The sequence below is a fragment of the Oxyura jamaicensis genome, chromosome 1 (genome assembly GCF_011077185.1).
Source record: "Oxyura jamaicensis isolate SHBP4307 breed ruddy duck chromosome 1, BPBGC_Ojam_1.0, whole genome shotgun sequence".
Classification (NCBI taxonomy): Eukaryota; Metazoa; Chordata; class Aves; order Anseriformes; family Anatidae; genus Oxyura; species Oxyura jamaicensis.
Window position 1 is genome coordinate 34,572,543 of NC_048893.1, and position 16,013 is coordinate 34,588,555.

General features: G+C 38.1%; 1 protein-coding gene across 5 annotated transcripts in view; it reads left to right on the forward strand.

The window, feature by feature from the left end:
- The first annotated feature begins 6,946 nt into the window (after positions 1-6,946).
- Positions 6,947-16,013, forward strand: part of USP15 (ubiquitin specific peptidase 15) — a 72,401-nt gene continuing 63,334 nt past the window's right edge. For 2 of the 5 annotated variants that reach the window (XM_035332642.1, XM_035332652.1), the window contains exon 1: positions 6,952-7,114. In XM_035332642.1, the coding sequence (XP_035188533.1) occupies positions 7,026-7,114 (89 nt within the window). In that variant the 5' untranslated portion in view covers positions 6,952-7,025. Of the gene's footprint in view, positions 7,115-16,013 lie in introns of all 5 variants that reach the window. The other 3 variants (XM_035332680.1, XR_004752719.1, XM_035332634.1) reach the window with 3 other exon arrangements.

Genomic DNA, 16,013 nt, shown 5'->3' on the forward strand with positions numbered 1-16,013 from the left:
TTTTCATACTAATACATAGAGGTGGGGGAGAAGGTTTTTTTTGTTTGTTTGTTTTTAAATAGTATGTCCATTTTCATTCATGCCTTTTCTTTCATGGCCTTAAGCCAGTCCATTTGCAATATGTGCCACAGTTTGTCACAATATACCTCATTTTTCCATCAGTTATCAAACTTTCACCCTAAATCAGTAATAGGTACTTGCATTGGACCATTTTCACGTGACTTGCTCTACATCACATGAACCCATTTTACACACAGGATATATTTTCATTGGTACCTGAAACTACATGTCATTCTTTTTCTTTTTAAAATGATTTTCCACTTCCGTTGAAGATCAAACATAGCAATATTAAATTTCTTCTCTTAGAATGTATTATGTTATGTTCAGCAGATATCAAATCACATCTGGAAGTGTAATTTACATGTGTGGGAAGAGAATAGACCAATATATAACAAAACACAATGTTACCAATCAAACAAATAATTTAAGGCCAACACACACAACATAAGAAATCTTTACAAAATTATGAACAATTTAAAATCTTAACATCTCCATCATCGGTTATGTAAAAAAAAAATGTGGATGGCCTCCTGAGATTAAAGTCCAATTGTGGTCAAGACTATTCACAAGGTAAGAGAAAGCCCTTGTACCCAACAAACAAGTAATGTCCACAAAAACAGGGAACATAAAGGTAAGAAAGGGGAAGAAAACCATAGAATAGATCAGTGGTCCATCTAACAGAAACCAACCTCCCTTCCCAGTCCTTAGTTAATCTGACCATAGTTCAACCTTCAAACAGTTCACAAAGGTATCTTGCAACCACTTGAAGTAAGCAATACTCTGCACAAAAAATAAAATAAAATAAAATAAAATAAAATAAAATAAAATAAAATAAAATAGCAGCCTATCTATACCTACATCTACATCTACAACTACATCTACATCTGTCTCTGTGTCTGTGTCCATGTTTAGGTTTAAATTGTATCAATATCTGCATCTGTATCAGTAACTTTCTATAGATACCATCATGTTGTTAAGCTTCACTGAGCTCCTGCATCAGAAAAGTTATCCAAGCTTGTCCAAGGTCACACAGAAATGGCATCATAATTTAAATCAAAGCTCAATGAGTGTTCCAGGAGTGCTGAAGTCATATGTGAATTAGTATCATTTGTAACTTAAAAAGGAAGAGGGGAAAAAAAGAAAAGGCCAGAAAAAGCCACTAGCATAGACACACTTATTTAAGTATAAACTTTGAAATTGCCAGTAATTTATACTAAAGAATTCAATGAAAAAATAAAAGCCATGATGTTCATTGGTTGTTTTAAGAGTTTACATCTTTTTTTGCGTGTGTTAGTCTGGTGCTTTCTTTCCTTACTAAAACATAGCTTTTGGTAATACTAGAGAAAGTTTGTTTGTTTGTTTGTTTGTTTTAATCCAGATACTTTCATATATCCAAGCCCCTATATATTTTATTTGTAACGTAAAACACTTAACTAAAGCACACATGCCATTAAAGAAAAGACTGAAAATGGAATTGACAACACAGTTTTAAAAGTCTTAAGAATATTTTATATCTAGAGTGGTTAACATATTGGCGTTGTTGTGCTTTCTGCCTCATCTCAAGTACTGAAAAGATACTGCACTTGTTCCCATGCACAAACACAAAGAATAAGACCTGCTACACATACAAGTATGTTCCCTTAGGTGTTGTTTGTATCACCCACTGAAAATACCTCTCCTAACTCATCCATCTTTTCCAGGAGAGGTGACAGAAGCATCCTTTCTCTCTCCACCATGTAGGATGAGGATGACACTTCTTTCCTCTTAGCTCAGCTGAAAATAAAAAATAGCCAGTAAGAAAACCCACTGGGGCTGCTAGAAGGAGTTTACACACATGTTAAGGCATAGACATCACAAAAGTCATCAAGGAAAGGATTTCTTTATCCCTTATATTTTGTCCTTTTTATTACAATGCTTACTACTTAAATCTGTTAAACATGTAGCATAATACTTCTCGAAACAAATACTTCTTGACACATTCATTTTTTCATACTTAAAACTCATGTTGAAGTCTATAACACAGCTTTATGAGGGGCAGATATTATTTTTAAAGGGAATACTTTTTGGATATTCAGATACTAGGTAACATCGCATTATTGTAGGGATGAATGGGCTTGTAAAGAGCTCACAGGGAGGAGATCCCCGGACTGTTCCACTTCACACTGTGCTGGAAGTGGAGATATTAGTTTAAGGGTTATCATCCATGTATGTATGTGTTTGTGGAAAAACAAACAAACAAACAAACAAACAACAACAACAAAACAGATGTTGATCTAATACATCCTATATTGATACATTGCTTCATATTCTGATGGAATTCTGTGTTATGAATTCCGTGATGATGTTTCTTTCTGCCTAATGAAATTAATGGCGATTTCTGCAAATTAACTGTTGCTTAAATAAACGTTGCTATAAATCTCTTGTTGTCTCCTCCCACTTAAGCACAACATATCTTCATAGAACAGCAGCCTATTTTTGGCACATAGAGCGCCAACCTTACCAAGTCTACATTATGTTTAAATTTCCTACATCTTCAGCAGCTAATGCTTTAACCTTACATTAGGAATCTTCCTTTTAAAACTTTTAACAATTACGTTAGTTGATATGTTTCATGTACAGTTAAAGTATTTGATTTTACTTCTTAATTTCAAAACTAAGCAGTTCATTTCATAAGCATGCAGGAAAAAACTTGGATCCATCCTGATGTGCAAATCAGATATAGAAACTGATAATAATTTTAACATATCTGTCAATCATGGCTAAAACTTACTGCTCCCATACCTTTGAAATTAATTGCTGTGTTTTAAATTCTTGAAAGAAAAACATTTTTTAATGAGAAGTACAAAGTTCAATTAATTTGTACTAATTTGAAAATAAACATTTTATGTCTAGATAAAAGCATTGGGTTTTGATCTGATTAAATCAAATCATAAAAAGCCTGTGTTTCAATCATTCTTCTTTCAAGTCCAAGGCTCTTAGAATTGAAGTGTTCAGTGTACATTAAACAAATGCTTAATCAATAGAAGTACAAATTAATAACTAAATATATTAAATTAACTGGAAACATTATTTTAATGGTGAGACAGCATTGTTAGATGATTACTTCTCTAATTAATCGTATATTCATTTAAGAAGTCATTCTTCAGGAAATTTAAAAATCAAATAAAAGAATGCTTCCTAGTATTAAAAAATTCTAAACTGAAGGGGAAAACACTGTCATTTCCTCCACTGTGATGCAATTAGGAAGACTTCTGGAACACCCTTAGCTGATCCTACTGAAATTTCTCTATCATCATCCCCCTCTATTCTGATTGATGAAATTTCTGACTTAATTCTTCCAAGGACACTGTGTTACTAGACCATGAGATAAGAAGGTAAAGAAGACAGAGTATGTCGTGTTACATAAATTAAAAAGTAACAGTCACTTCTTCAGGAGACTATATGCTTGTTCTCTCATTTGAAAATCCTTTCAGCAATAGTGATTATTAAAAATGTACTTTAAAATGTAGTAGGCTGATTAAATCAACTATATAAATATCAAATTTTAAAATGCTGCGCTTTTTTTCTTATCTCAACAAAGGTTTGTTTTCACAATTATATCTGGCAACTGCAATCCTATCTAGCTACAAAAAAAAAGAATATAGCATGGTCACATCCAGCCTATGTGAATGGAGCAAACCGTGTGCTGAGTAGATTAGAGGGAATACTATCCAAAAACTCCAGTGCAGTCATGTTTTAACTTCCAGGACAGAATATATTAATTTCCCTGCTGCTCTGCCATCCAAATGTATACCACATTTCTTTCTCTCTTTAAAAAAAAAAAGTGCATTCTTATCTGCTTCTATCCCTCATTCATTCCCTGCTTCCTTGAGTTCCCCCATCTTTGTTTAGTACTATTTTTTTGTTGTTGTTGTTGTTTTGTTTTGTTTTGTTTTGTTTAGTTTTTTGTTTGTTTTTTTTGTTTTTCCCACATCTTCCCTTCTTGTATTTACCTTACAGATGCCCTGCTTTGTCTTGCTGTTACATAACTCCAGTCCATTGCTATTTCTGCTTTCTTTCTTTTATTATTGAGCTGTTTCAAAGATGTTTGTAATTCTAGCATTTAAGGAAATATATATATATATATATATATATATATATATATACACACCCAGGAAGTAGAGTATGGAACAAAAACAGCAGTGGTGGCACTGATAATTGATCTTTTCCTCCTTTCAAATATTCCAAAAGCACGTTAGGCTAGTAAAATTAGCTCTAATATGGCTTCCATCAGATTTCTCACCTAAAAGTGCATTTACTTATGTTACCTATGACTATATGCGTGAATGTTAAATACACACTCATCTATACCCATTCTGTTGTGGCAGGCTCTGTGCCTGATGCAATTCTAGACTAAAAGGGAAATTCATGCTAGCACCTCAGTTATAAGGCCACCATATACACGAGTGCTTGGTAGACCATTGGAGTAGAGAATCTGAAGCCTCATTTTCCCCCTCCATAAATTCATAACTATTGTATAGAAGGTTTAGGAAGAAAATAAAAAGTTGAGATTTTTTTCTGTAGAACCTGTGAGTGAGACTTACAAATGTCTATCATTTTTCTACAGAATTTATTGTGTACATGAGTTTTCTCCATTGAAAAGCAGAGCTGCTCACATCCACAAAAAAAATGAAGCCATACTTTAAGTTTCTTTATCCAAGTCCACTAATTGACTTGAAAACAAGAATTGAGAGCTTAAACTCTATGCTGTATTGGGAATCAATAGAATCATTAGCGTACACAGGTATTTATCTGCAGACAATTTGCTGAATGTCTGAACCTCTATGCATTGCATTAATTGTTTCCTTTTTTTAGGATCAATGTTTAGAACCACAAAAAAAACCTGTTTAGAAAAATGCATCATATAGCAGTGAAGTCAGGTAACAACAGAGGCCCAGTGATTACTGGAAAGCCTGCCACTTCTGCTAGCCTTGCAATTTCCTGCTTTCAGTTATATCAAAAGCAGGAAGATATAAATCTATATTACAAAAGATTATTTTTCATCAGAGAAGGTAGGTGGTCATTCATCAGTATCTCCGGCACTGTTTCTATCTACTAGATGGTTTAAATTCTGAAGATCCTCAGGCACCTTTGAGGATAGATGTACTTGGAAACAATTCCTTGCTAGCTCAGAAAACTTTTGTAAAAATGAAGATTTATCACTAATTGGCATTTTTCAATAATTTTGAGACGAGGAAAGACTACCTCAAGTTTACACTGCTGTTGTACTGTCAAAGGCACAATTGCTTCTTGCACTGCGCTGAGAGTCCCAGAGTTACTCATCTCCCCATTTCAATTCTTAGAAAAAGCTCTGATTTAGATGGCATGTCATGTGCTTTTCTGTCTAGTAACTGTAGCACCTAATATCTGTCTAGCATCATTTTTTGTGCCATGAATAGATTGATCTAAGGAACACAAGTAACTGCATTTATGCTACCCAAAACATAGAGGCATAGGTGGCTCCAGGTGAGTCTTTTGGCAAAGAAACCATGGTGGATCAAGAAATATTTTTCCAATTTGACAAGAAAGTATATTTTTTGTAATAATTTGTTTGGCATACAGGTAACTTTTGGTGTTTAGAACATTGTATTTGTTTACCAAGATGAGGAGATGTCTCCACATGACAGATATCTTTAATTTACTTGTCCTTCATCTTGGAATTTCGTCTTCCAGCTCTTACAGAAGCTGTGAATGTCAATACCAGTCCCTCCAACCTCTTGGGAAGTATGACTCCCAAATCCATATTCTCTTTCCAGATGCAGGCCCTGACTTTGCCTTTACTTCAACATCATCATCTTTACTGATAATCCTGGCAAAATATTTACTTAGCTTTGGACTACCGTGGCTGCAAAGGAACTTTACTCCCACTCTTCTTTTGTCGTGTGCATATCTAAAGAGCAATCTTTAGTGTTATTTATAACAGCTGCATGCTACTAGCTCATACGTGCTAATTAGCCAATAGCTAATAACATCCAATAGCTTATAATATACGAGTGGCAGCCGATGATGCATTTCTAGCGTTAGTCATACAATTCAGCATGCTGTAATGATGGGCGGAGGAAGGGGGCTCAGCATACCTCTGTGTGCATTATGGATACGCTGCTGGATCTGCAGGAAGGAACTTTTCAGGTGCTTGGAAGCAGCATTCCCCCCTGGCCCCCAGCCCAAGATTTCTGTACAGTTTTGTGAAACCTATACTGGAGTGAGAAGAGAGAGGGAGAGCGCTCCTCATTACCGCCATGTAACACGGGGACTCGTCTGGGTTTTGGTGAGATGCCAGATGTCAAGTTGCAGTGTTTGTACGGACATCAGGCCCAGATAAGAGGGACTGAAACAAACACAAGAAATTACCGTGTGGTTTTGTGAAGGTCTGGGAAAGTTAAAGCAAGTCACCCAGCACATCCACATTCACAACAGCATTTGCACAGTGACACGGGTTATGCGGCTATCCCGACGCCAGGAATCCAAACCACTCAAACCTATGGACAACACATTCACCAGCAAGGCACAGCGCCTCACCGCGCATACACCTCGATGGAAACGCTGACGGATCGCAAGCAGCCCTTTATTCCAGAAAGGCGATCTCCCCTTTCTGCCCCATCCTGAAGCGTGGTCTCACGGGGCAAGCCGGGCTCTGGCAGTGTCATGGGGACACGGGGACAAGGGGACAAGGGCACACGGGGACAAGGGGACACCACCAGGGCCCGTCCCTCAGGCAGGATGCGGCCCCTCAGCGGCGAGACCTCCCGGCCGCCAGGCGGCCTTGCGGCGCGCCGCCTCCCCGCGCCCCCTCCCCGCGGCCCGTGGGCAGGGCGGGGGCCGAGGGCGGCTCCCCGGCGGCGTCAGTCCCAGCATGCAGCGCGGCCCGCTCCTGCCCCAGCCGCCGCCGCTGCCGCCGCCGCTGTCGTTGCCGCCGGGGCGAGAAGATGGCGGAGGGAGGCGCGGCGGATCTGGAGACCCAGCGCACGGACGTGGCGGCGCTGCTCAAAACCGCCCTCCGCAAGGGCGACACTTGGTGAGGGAGGAAGGCGACAGGCACCCGGGGCTGGCTGGGCGACGCGGGCGGCTCCCTCCGCCCCCGGTGGCGCTCGGCCGGCGCGGGGAGCGCCCTCCTTCCCCTCGCCCTCCCCCAGCGGGCGGTTGGCGGAGCCGGGGGGGCACGGGGAGCCGGGGGGGGGGCACGGCAGCGCCGTTCTGCCCCCTCAGCCCAGATCTGGGGGGCACCGGCGGCGGGGGGGCGAGGCCGGGGGCGGCCCCGGGCTCTGCGGGGCCCGGAGGCCGCAGGGCGAGCTGCGAGGCCCGGGGAGGGCAGCCCCTCGTCAGCGCTTCTGCCATGCTCTGCGCCGTAGGGAGGAAACGGCTCGTTTTTTTTTTTTTTTTTTTTTTTTTTTTTTTTTTTTTAACCTGAAAAACCAGTTCTGACCTCACCGGGGTGTCCTAAAGCCCGTCCGCGGCTGTCATTTCAATCCTTGCGTTTAAACTTTGACAGTGAACGTGTGAATTCCCCAAGAAGCAGCCCCCAAAGGTGCTTGCAGGCCTACCTGATGGTGTGTTCCGCAGCAAAACAGGATTCCTGGCCAGCAGAAAATGCTGCTTGGTGGGCCGTGCGGGTTGTCAATGCAAGAACCCATGGCTGAAAAGATCTAGGTTAAATAAACACGGCCTTCCAGCGTGCGCTTGGTAACGCTGCGCCTCTAGTTGTAGTTGTTCAAGGCTAGGTAGCAAGCTGGGTGTCTTTTGGGGGGTTTCGTTAGGGTTTTTTGAGGGAACGAAAAAAAAGGGAACTGACACTTTTTCCACCACTCAACCTCTTCATCTTTTTCCTCGTGAAGCTGTCACCCAAAGACAAAGGCTGAAACGTTAACTTACTGAAAATTAAATACGAATACGCAAAAGTAGAGCTAACCCACCTCGTTTCAGCTGTCATCACTCACTGTTCCAGTTCTATAAAAGACTATATTTAACAGTGTTGATACTGCAGCATGTGTCAGAAGCATACATTCTGATGCATTATTCAAGTACTGCTGAGTATATGTTCACTTTTTGGCATATGAGCAGGCTGCTTTCAACTGAAAAAGTACAAGCAACTAGAAAAAGAAAATCAATTCGAACGGTAGTGTTGAAAATGACCGGCAGTAGTACAAGAGTGCTTGGGCATGTAATCTTCTAAGAGATTTTTTTAATGGTTTTGTTGAGTATTTCCTGAGTACTAAAAAAAAATCTAGAACAGTTAGTGTTATTCAAAGTGAAACTAACTTTATGACTGGTTTGCGTAATGACTAACACAGTGCACTTACGGACAGAGCTGTTTGGTTTTTTTATTATTATTACGCTAAATATTTTTAAATGGAAAAATCAGTTAAGCGAAATAAGCTTCTAAACATTCTCTGAAAATAAGTATATTTCAATGTGATTGTGACACTAATGTTAATCCAGTGTTGCAGAGCTGAATAAGCTATGGCAAAGTCCCATTCATTGTGACTTATGAACTATTGCGTCTAGGAACATGAATGCGTATACAGGTACATTCATAGGATTAATAGTTAGAGCTATGTATTTAACTTCACAAATTAAGGAGTGTGTTTAGTCCAAGTGCTTTATTCAGAGATATTTTGGTAGTACCTTTTTATTCTTTCAGGACATTGGTAAGGAAACATAATAGTTAAAGTGCTGTAAGTCATGATTCAGAATTGCAATTTTCATTCATTCGTTCAATAGTAAATATTGCTGAAAAATGTGAGCAATGCTGTATCAGCTTGTTCTGTTTGAGCTTTCAAGCACTATACTTAATACAGTGCTTTTAAAATTACCAGCTTACACAGACAGTCTCCCAAGAATTCAGAGAACTGTAGCTATGTATAAAGTATAAGGCTTTGGGGGTTCCCCTTAAGAAAAAAGGAAATGAAGAATAGAGCAAGGAGAGGCAAGCCTCTTACCGTATAGAGAGGGCAATGAACTTCTTCATCAGTTCTTCACATTTACTGTAGAGAGAAAGAAATGAAACTGGTTTAAATGCAATGTTTCTAAAGTTAGATAGTAAAAAGTTAGTTTGATAGGGCATAATTATGTTCAAATACCCTATTTGAACAGACCATGAGCTGTAAAATTTGCTTCATGGAATGTTTTCAAAAATACCTTGGGTGTAGTATGGATAAAAATATATTGCCTCAGTGGATGGGCAAGATCAGTATCTTCTAACTGTTCTGTCATCAGGGACAGGAATATGGACTAATCTGTCCAGGTGGTCTTTTTTGCATCCTTTTATGGGCAGTTAATAAATTAAATGAATAAACTAGGAGAGATTGAGGATTCTTCCATCTTTCAATTTTTCATATTTCTATAAACAGATAAATCAATTTAACATCAAATATAAGCTTTTCCAAGCAAGAACCTCCTTAGTTTATTAGTTGTTTTAAAAAGTGCTAACAACTTTTATTTGTTAATTCAGCGTTAAAAAACACGCTGTCTTTCCACAGAACTTGAAATATATATATTGCAGTATTTTCCAAAGGTCCTTCAGGTTCTGTGGTTGAAAAACCTATTGTTCTGTCTTGAAAGAGAAGGAATGCTCAGTTTCATCTTGTATCTCACAGTCTTAGGATTGCGTATGATTACTTCTCAGTATAATTCTTATGATGAGAACTGAGAAGAATTTTTAGTGTTTGTGGAGATTTTAACCTCTCATTCAGAAAGATTTTTTTTTTTTAAAAAAAAGGGGGGTTGTTACTACTGCAGAGAAATGTGAACTCAGTGTCTTCCTGTATCCACTCTCAGAAAGTTAAGAGCTGTTGGCGTTCATCAGTTTTCAATCATTGAATATTTTGCGTGACCAAGTGATCTTAATGTTGTCATTTAATGCCTTTGGAGCTGCAGTGCTACTTTTAAGAACCTTGCCAAGTTTTTCTGCTTTTACAGTGTCACTGAGATAGTTTTCAACACTGAAAGATATTGATCTTGGAACAGTTTTCTCCAAGGGTTGCTGAAGACTCTGTCAGTTCTTGTGTGTGACTTCCTCTTGTGTGATTATCTCTAATTTTCTCCCTCATGTTGAGGTATAACTTGTTGTCTTTACCTTTAAGACCACTTTCAGCCCTGCTTTCCCTGTAGTTCCTGTTCTGCTGAAGCTCTCTTAGTCAGCAATGTTGCCTCAGTTACTTAAATAAGACATTGTAGATGGTTTCATACTCTTTACTTTGCTACCTCTTACACGCATTGGCCCTCTGTGGTCTAGGCTTGAGACCACATATCTCACCTTTGGGTATCACCTGCCAGTAAATGGTTCACTTTGTAATGGGTAGCAGTGACTAATAACGACCAACAGCGCAGATTTATCAGTGAGTTTCACCAACTTTTCTCTCTCTTTCTCACAGAATTTCCCCAATGTGCTTTTTTCATCTAACAGAAGAGAATATAAATGGCATTTATATTTCTAAAAGCAGCAACTTGAAAAAGAATTAGACTGTTACAGTGGGCAGATAACTGCCATGAGTTTATTTGGCGTCTAGGGGAACAAATGCAATTCTTAGATGCTTAAATAGGGAATACTGAGTAGCAGTGTAGAGATGTACAGTAATATACTACTGATACCATTCTTGCTGCCCAGTTTTGGTGCCCGCATGTCACAGAAGGTGTTCATTTGGAATGAGGTCAACATTCTCAAATTTTAATAGAGAAGGAGAAATCCTTGCCTAACAGAACTTAAGAGCCTTTGTCTACTTCAGTAGATTGTTGAGTGCTGTGCTGGCATACTTACTAAGAAGACATCTTCTCGGCTAAGGGTTTTCAAAAAGACATCTAAGCTAAGGGTTTTTAAGAAGATGTCTTCTAGGATAAGGGTTCTTAAGAAGAAGACGTCTTCTAGGATAAGGGTTTTTAGGCTAGCACATAAAGATTTCTAGCCAATGAATTTTGCTGCCATTCTTGAGCTTACATAATGCTGAGACAAATGCTCAACCTTTTCTTGATTTTTAAGACTTGCAAATTACAAAAACCACAGAAGTGTAATATTTTGTGTTCTTTCAGATGTGTCTCTGATACACATCACTTCTGAAATTCTAGTGATTCCAGAGGGGTACTACTGTTATTGAAGGAGTATATTTCTTGGCAGGTGAAGAAAATATAATAATTTTTTGTGCTGTAGGAATTTTATTGGCTGTTTCTCATTGTAAAAGTCATAGTCACTGAAGAGAATAGGTACAATTTTAAGTGGGGTAAAATGCTTTACAATGAATGATTTAGGAAGTTCATATTTGAAGGATTTCCCCTCCAGATGGGGGGAACACAACTTTAAACTGTTTCCCCTCAAAAAATTGGTAAGCATTTAAATACCGGTTATAATGAAAACCCGATTCTTGATCGGGAACATACAGCCCTACCTGAAGACCTTGCAGTGCCCGTCACTGCTGCTAACCTTGCTGTTGAAGTGCTTAGCTTTAATAGCATTTTATACTGTGGTCTTACTAGTGTTTTCCATGTTTGATCATCTGTCATTGTGCTGTGCATTAACAGACTCTAGATAGAACAGTAATGGAAGATTTTACTTGATTTCACTGACAGCATGGTGAAGTGTAATGGACCTGCACCTCTGACATTTGGAAAAACATCCTAAACTATTACAATGAGAAACCAGTATGATGAGAAACAGGGAACCCCCTTTTTATTGTTCCAAAGATAGAATTGACATTTCGGTTCTTATTCCTTCAAATGAGGCTCTGGTTGCTGATTTTTGACTTCAAGATCTTACTGCTGAAGTTCTGTGTTTAATTTATTTCACTGGCTGTGGAGTGGTGCACCCTTTCACCACCAGCTTACGGAGATGTACAAAGTGTTCTGTTTAAAATTCTTCTGGGAGAATGCTTGCAATGGAAATAAGTAGGTGTAAATCTCCTCTGTTGATTGATTGGGCAGGGTGAGAAAGGCATTTTTGTGTTAGGCTTTTACCTGAAAACGAGAAGTCAAACATTGATTTAGGAGTTAAATTATTTTTTTTTGAGAAACCTTTACTTAAATGGGGAATTTATGTATGTATTCAAAATACGTGCTTGTTAATGTAGTATTCACAAGTAACTTAAAATTTAACGCACAAATGCAGTCATTTGTTTTGACTTACTCAGGATTTTGGTCAGCTCTTGGTGTTATGTGTGAAGTGCTGCTTAGGCTACTGCAGTACATTATGGGAACTGAGCATGGGGGGCTGTAGCGGGTATTTGACTGAAAGTTGATTTGGAAATACGTGGGTGCATTTCATTCAATAAACATTTAATTTCAGAGGAGGGATGTGAAATATGGACTAAGAGTTCATAAAACTGATTTAAGTGATTTATTTTTTCTTGACCTGTTTTTTGCTTGTGGATTTACCTACTTTTTGAATAAATTGATGGTTTAATTTTTACGTAATGAAGTAGAATAATTGCCTTCTTGAACTTTCAAGCACTTGTTAATTCTGAAATAAATTTGAATTTTGAAGGCATTTGTTAATCATGGGTACACCTCATCAAGCAATTTTGTCTAGGTTAATCAAAGTAGAAATACAGGTACAAACTCCTCATTATCTTCATAGTTGGAAGAAAGAACAAAAATTAGATTCTGTGCCTTTAAACAGGAGTCCTAATTTGCTTTCAGCAACACCGTTCCACTTTGTCCTCACTGTTGCTTCATCTATACTCATGCACAGTGACAAGGGTAAAAAAAAAAATCCTTAGCTATCTCTCTGGACAATTTGCACAGTTTTGCTGTTAAAATCATGATCGCTTGTGTGCAGATTTGATGTTCTAGCAGTACACAGTGGGGAAATGAGCGTGTCACTCCGAAGTATCTCAGTAGTACATTAAAGTTAACTGTTTTGATTTTGAAAGTGAAAGACTGACCTACTGGGTAGTATAAATAAATTCAGGTTATGTTACCTCTTGTTAATTGTCTCAGTATAAAGCTGAGTAACGTATTCAGAATGCTTTTGACAAAAATGGTGCATACCAAGATTGTAATCATACTGTTCAAACATTTTCCTATCAGCCTGTGTGTTAAGGTAAAGAATGAATCCAGTCATGCTTCTATGGTGTTGATGCTGAGTTAAGGTTTATTGCATCAAAATGTGTGGTAAACCACAGGTGAAGTTAAATTACACAAAAAGCCATAGGACCATGAAAGAACTTTAGAAATCCATTAGCAGCTTTCCTGCTAGTTCTATTAATTTCTTCTGTTAAGTGAACAATACCCATGCAGCAGCAAAATTTTAAAGCTTTAGAAAATTTATTTAGAAAATTAATAATTATCTATAAATTTATTTATTTATTTAAAATTGTATTTAACATTTTATTATTGGTTATAGCTTTATTTTTTTGTTCTCGTTAGTGTTTGCAGGCTGTTATAAAGTCATCCCAATTTTGCCTGCCAAAATTCTCTACACTTGATCATTCATAAGGATGCGGTCTTGTTGGTAACTTTAATTGATTGACCTAATATGAACACACATTTGAATATAATGCATGGCTACTAACTGATAATTGTTTTCATATTTCAACATAGGGCTAAGAGGACCAAGGTATTTGTCACTGGTATCCATATATTGGGAAAATACACTAAAAGTGTTACGTACCCAGTAATTCATAGGTTATGTTGAAGAAACTGCAAGTCCAATAATTAATAAGAGAACACAAGTGGGAACCAGACGAATGGCCCTGCAGCACAGAGATCAGCAGTCTTTTGTAAATGCTGGAAATATTCACCATTTTGTCTCGCTTTAATGGGACCCACAGAATAACAACACATGTAGTGAACCGTTTGCTGAGTGTGGTTGTCTGTAGGAGCTAGATGAGGTCAGAATAACTGGTCTAAACTCAGCCTAAATATAGATTTAGTCTGTTTAGTGTCTTCAGCTAAAGCAAGTTTGAAATAGTCATCTTTCACTTTTTAATGCTGGTTTACATTATTTCTAAACAAACCTTGTTTGCCTCTAACAATAAGAATGAAGTAAAAGATCACATGCCTTAATACAACTTTGAGATATATATTATTTAAAATAGTTTAAGGTCATAAGTAATCTGTGCCTTGTAAACAACCCAAGCATAGGAAAAGAGGAAGAGGAATAAATATTGTGCTTTGTAATTGTCAATAGCTGTTGAGAAATCATTCAAATGAAAGAGTTACTTAGAGAAAAATGGTACCAAATGGGGAAGTTAATATTGGGAAATAGCTTCTGTATGGGGTCAGCTAGGTATGACCAACAGTTACCATTGCTTTTTGAGGAAATAGTCGATTCTATAATGTCAGAAGATATGAAGGGACATCCTCACTATACTTTTCAATTCCTTTACATGATTAGTAAGCTCACACTGGCCTGAAGTAAGACTTGAAGACGAGCAAATGCAATGTGAGGACAAAGGGTTCAAATAAGGCCTTTTGTCATCAGCTGCTTAGAGGGGAGTGTTGCTGGAGGTTATGGTGCAAGATTGCGAATTTCAGCTTTTTCACCTTTTGTGGTGATGATGCTGAGTCCATGCGGTATTGAAACTTGTTGCCTTTCAAAGGGAAAATGGCATCTTGGAGAACTGGAGTATAAGTTGTCCCATGTATGTTATAATCTCCTTCAGACAGGCAAACCACATTTTACAAATGGGAGCAGGTGTATCTTTTGAAGCCTTCTGAAGCTCCAGTCAGAAGTAGTGAAGTAGGCCACGCTTGAACTGGGGCCATTTCTGTGTGCGTTACAAGGTGTTGTTGGTTTTTTTTGTTGTTTTGTTTTTTGTTTTCCTCTAAACAAGTGATGTGAGGTGACAGATCTATTTATACCCATAAATGCCAAGCATTTACTTATTAAAGTTAATCAGCTCACCTTGTTTTGAAGTTGTCTTGATTTTAAAGGTTTGCCCCTCAGCACAGCATATGTAGGAATCCGAGGCAATTTTCTCCTTCAGTCTTGGCTACAAGTCCTCTGGGTGCCTTTTAGGCCTGAAGCTGGGTTTGTTAGCCTGTCCATTAGCTTGGCCGCTGATGTCCGAGAGTGAAATGTTGTGTTTCCTGCTTGAGTGAAGTCTTCATTCCAGCGGGGATAAGTAACAAATATAAATAATGGTTATAAAAAAGAAACAGTCCATAGTTTTGAACTTGATGTCTTCGGGTAGCTTTCTCCATCAGCTCCAGAGGTCAGAAAGCTGCTGCAGCATTGGACTGCTTTGAAACCCTTCCTTGTATTAGGTAATAGTAACAAATGTACAAGTGAAACATCATAACAAACCTGATGTGCAGGCATTTTTTATCTCTGTTTTACTAATGCATGGTATGCTATTTTTGTATCTGGGACAGTACATATTCAGTGAAGCATATCTAATCTCAAGTGCATGTGAAAAGTTTTTGATGTTTCCCCTAAAATGTGCTGAAATTCACGTAAGAATTAAGGTTTTAGCAGACATAGTTCTGTTTACTCGAGGTATGTCTTTTCCTCTTAAAATATCATAGGTCTATCATAGGTAAATACTTTGTTTTCAGATGGTTGATTATATCATGGGTATTGTAACACTGACAAAAAGATAAACTAGGTTGTAAGGTTTGCCTGCTTTGTTTAGTGTAGGTGAGTAGCCTTGTTGATCTTGCTGAGAATGCTGCACCTAGTTTGGTTGTAAGATCAAAATCTATAGTCTTAATTTCTGACTTTTCCCTTTTTTCTTTAGTGCTAAGAAGTCTGGATCTTAGTAATGTGCTTTAAGTGCTTTAGGATATTGATCCCCTAAGCTGAGCATGTTGTAACTGCATTTCTTTTGTAGCATAATCTTGAACATGTTAAATCCTTCTTGCATAAAGATGAGGGAATTGTATGGCATTTGAACACAAATTTCCATTTTTCCTAATGGAAAAATTGGAATAAGGGGGGGGGAGGGATGGAAAAATGGAAAAAAAAAATCCCTGTTTCATGTGTTGCT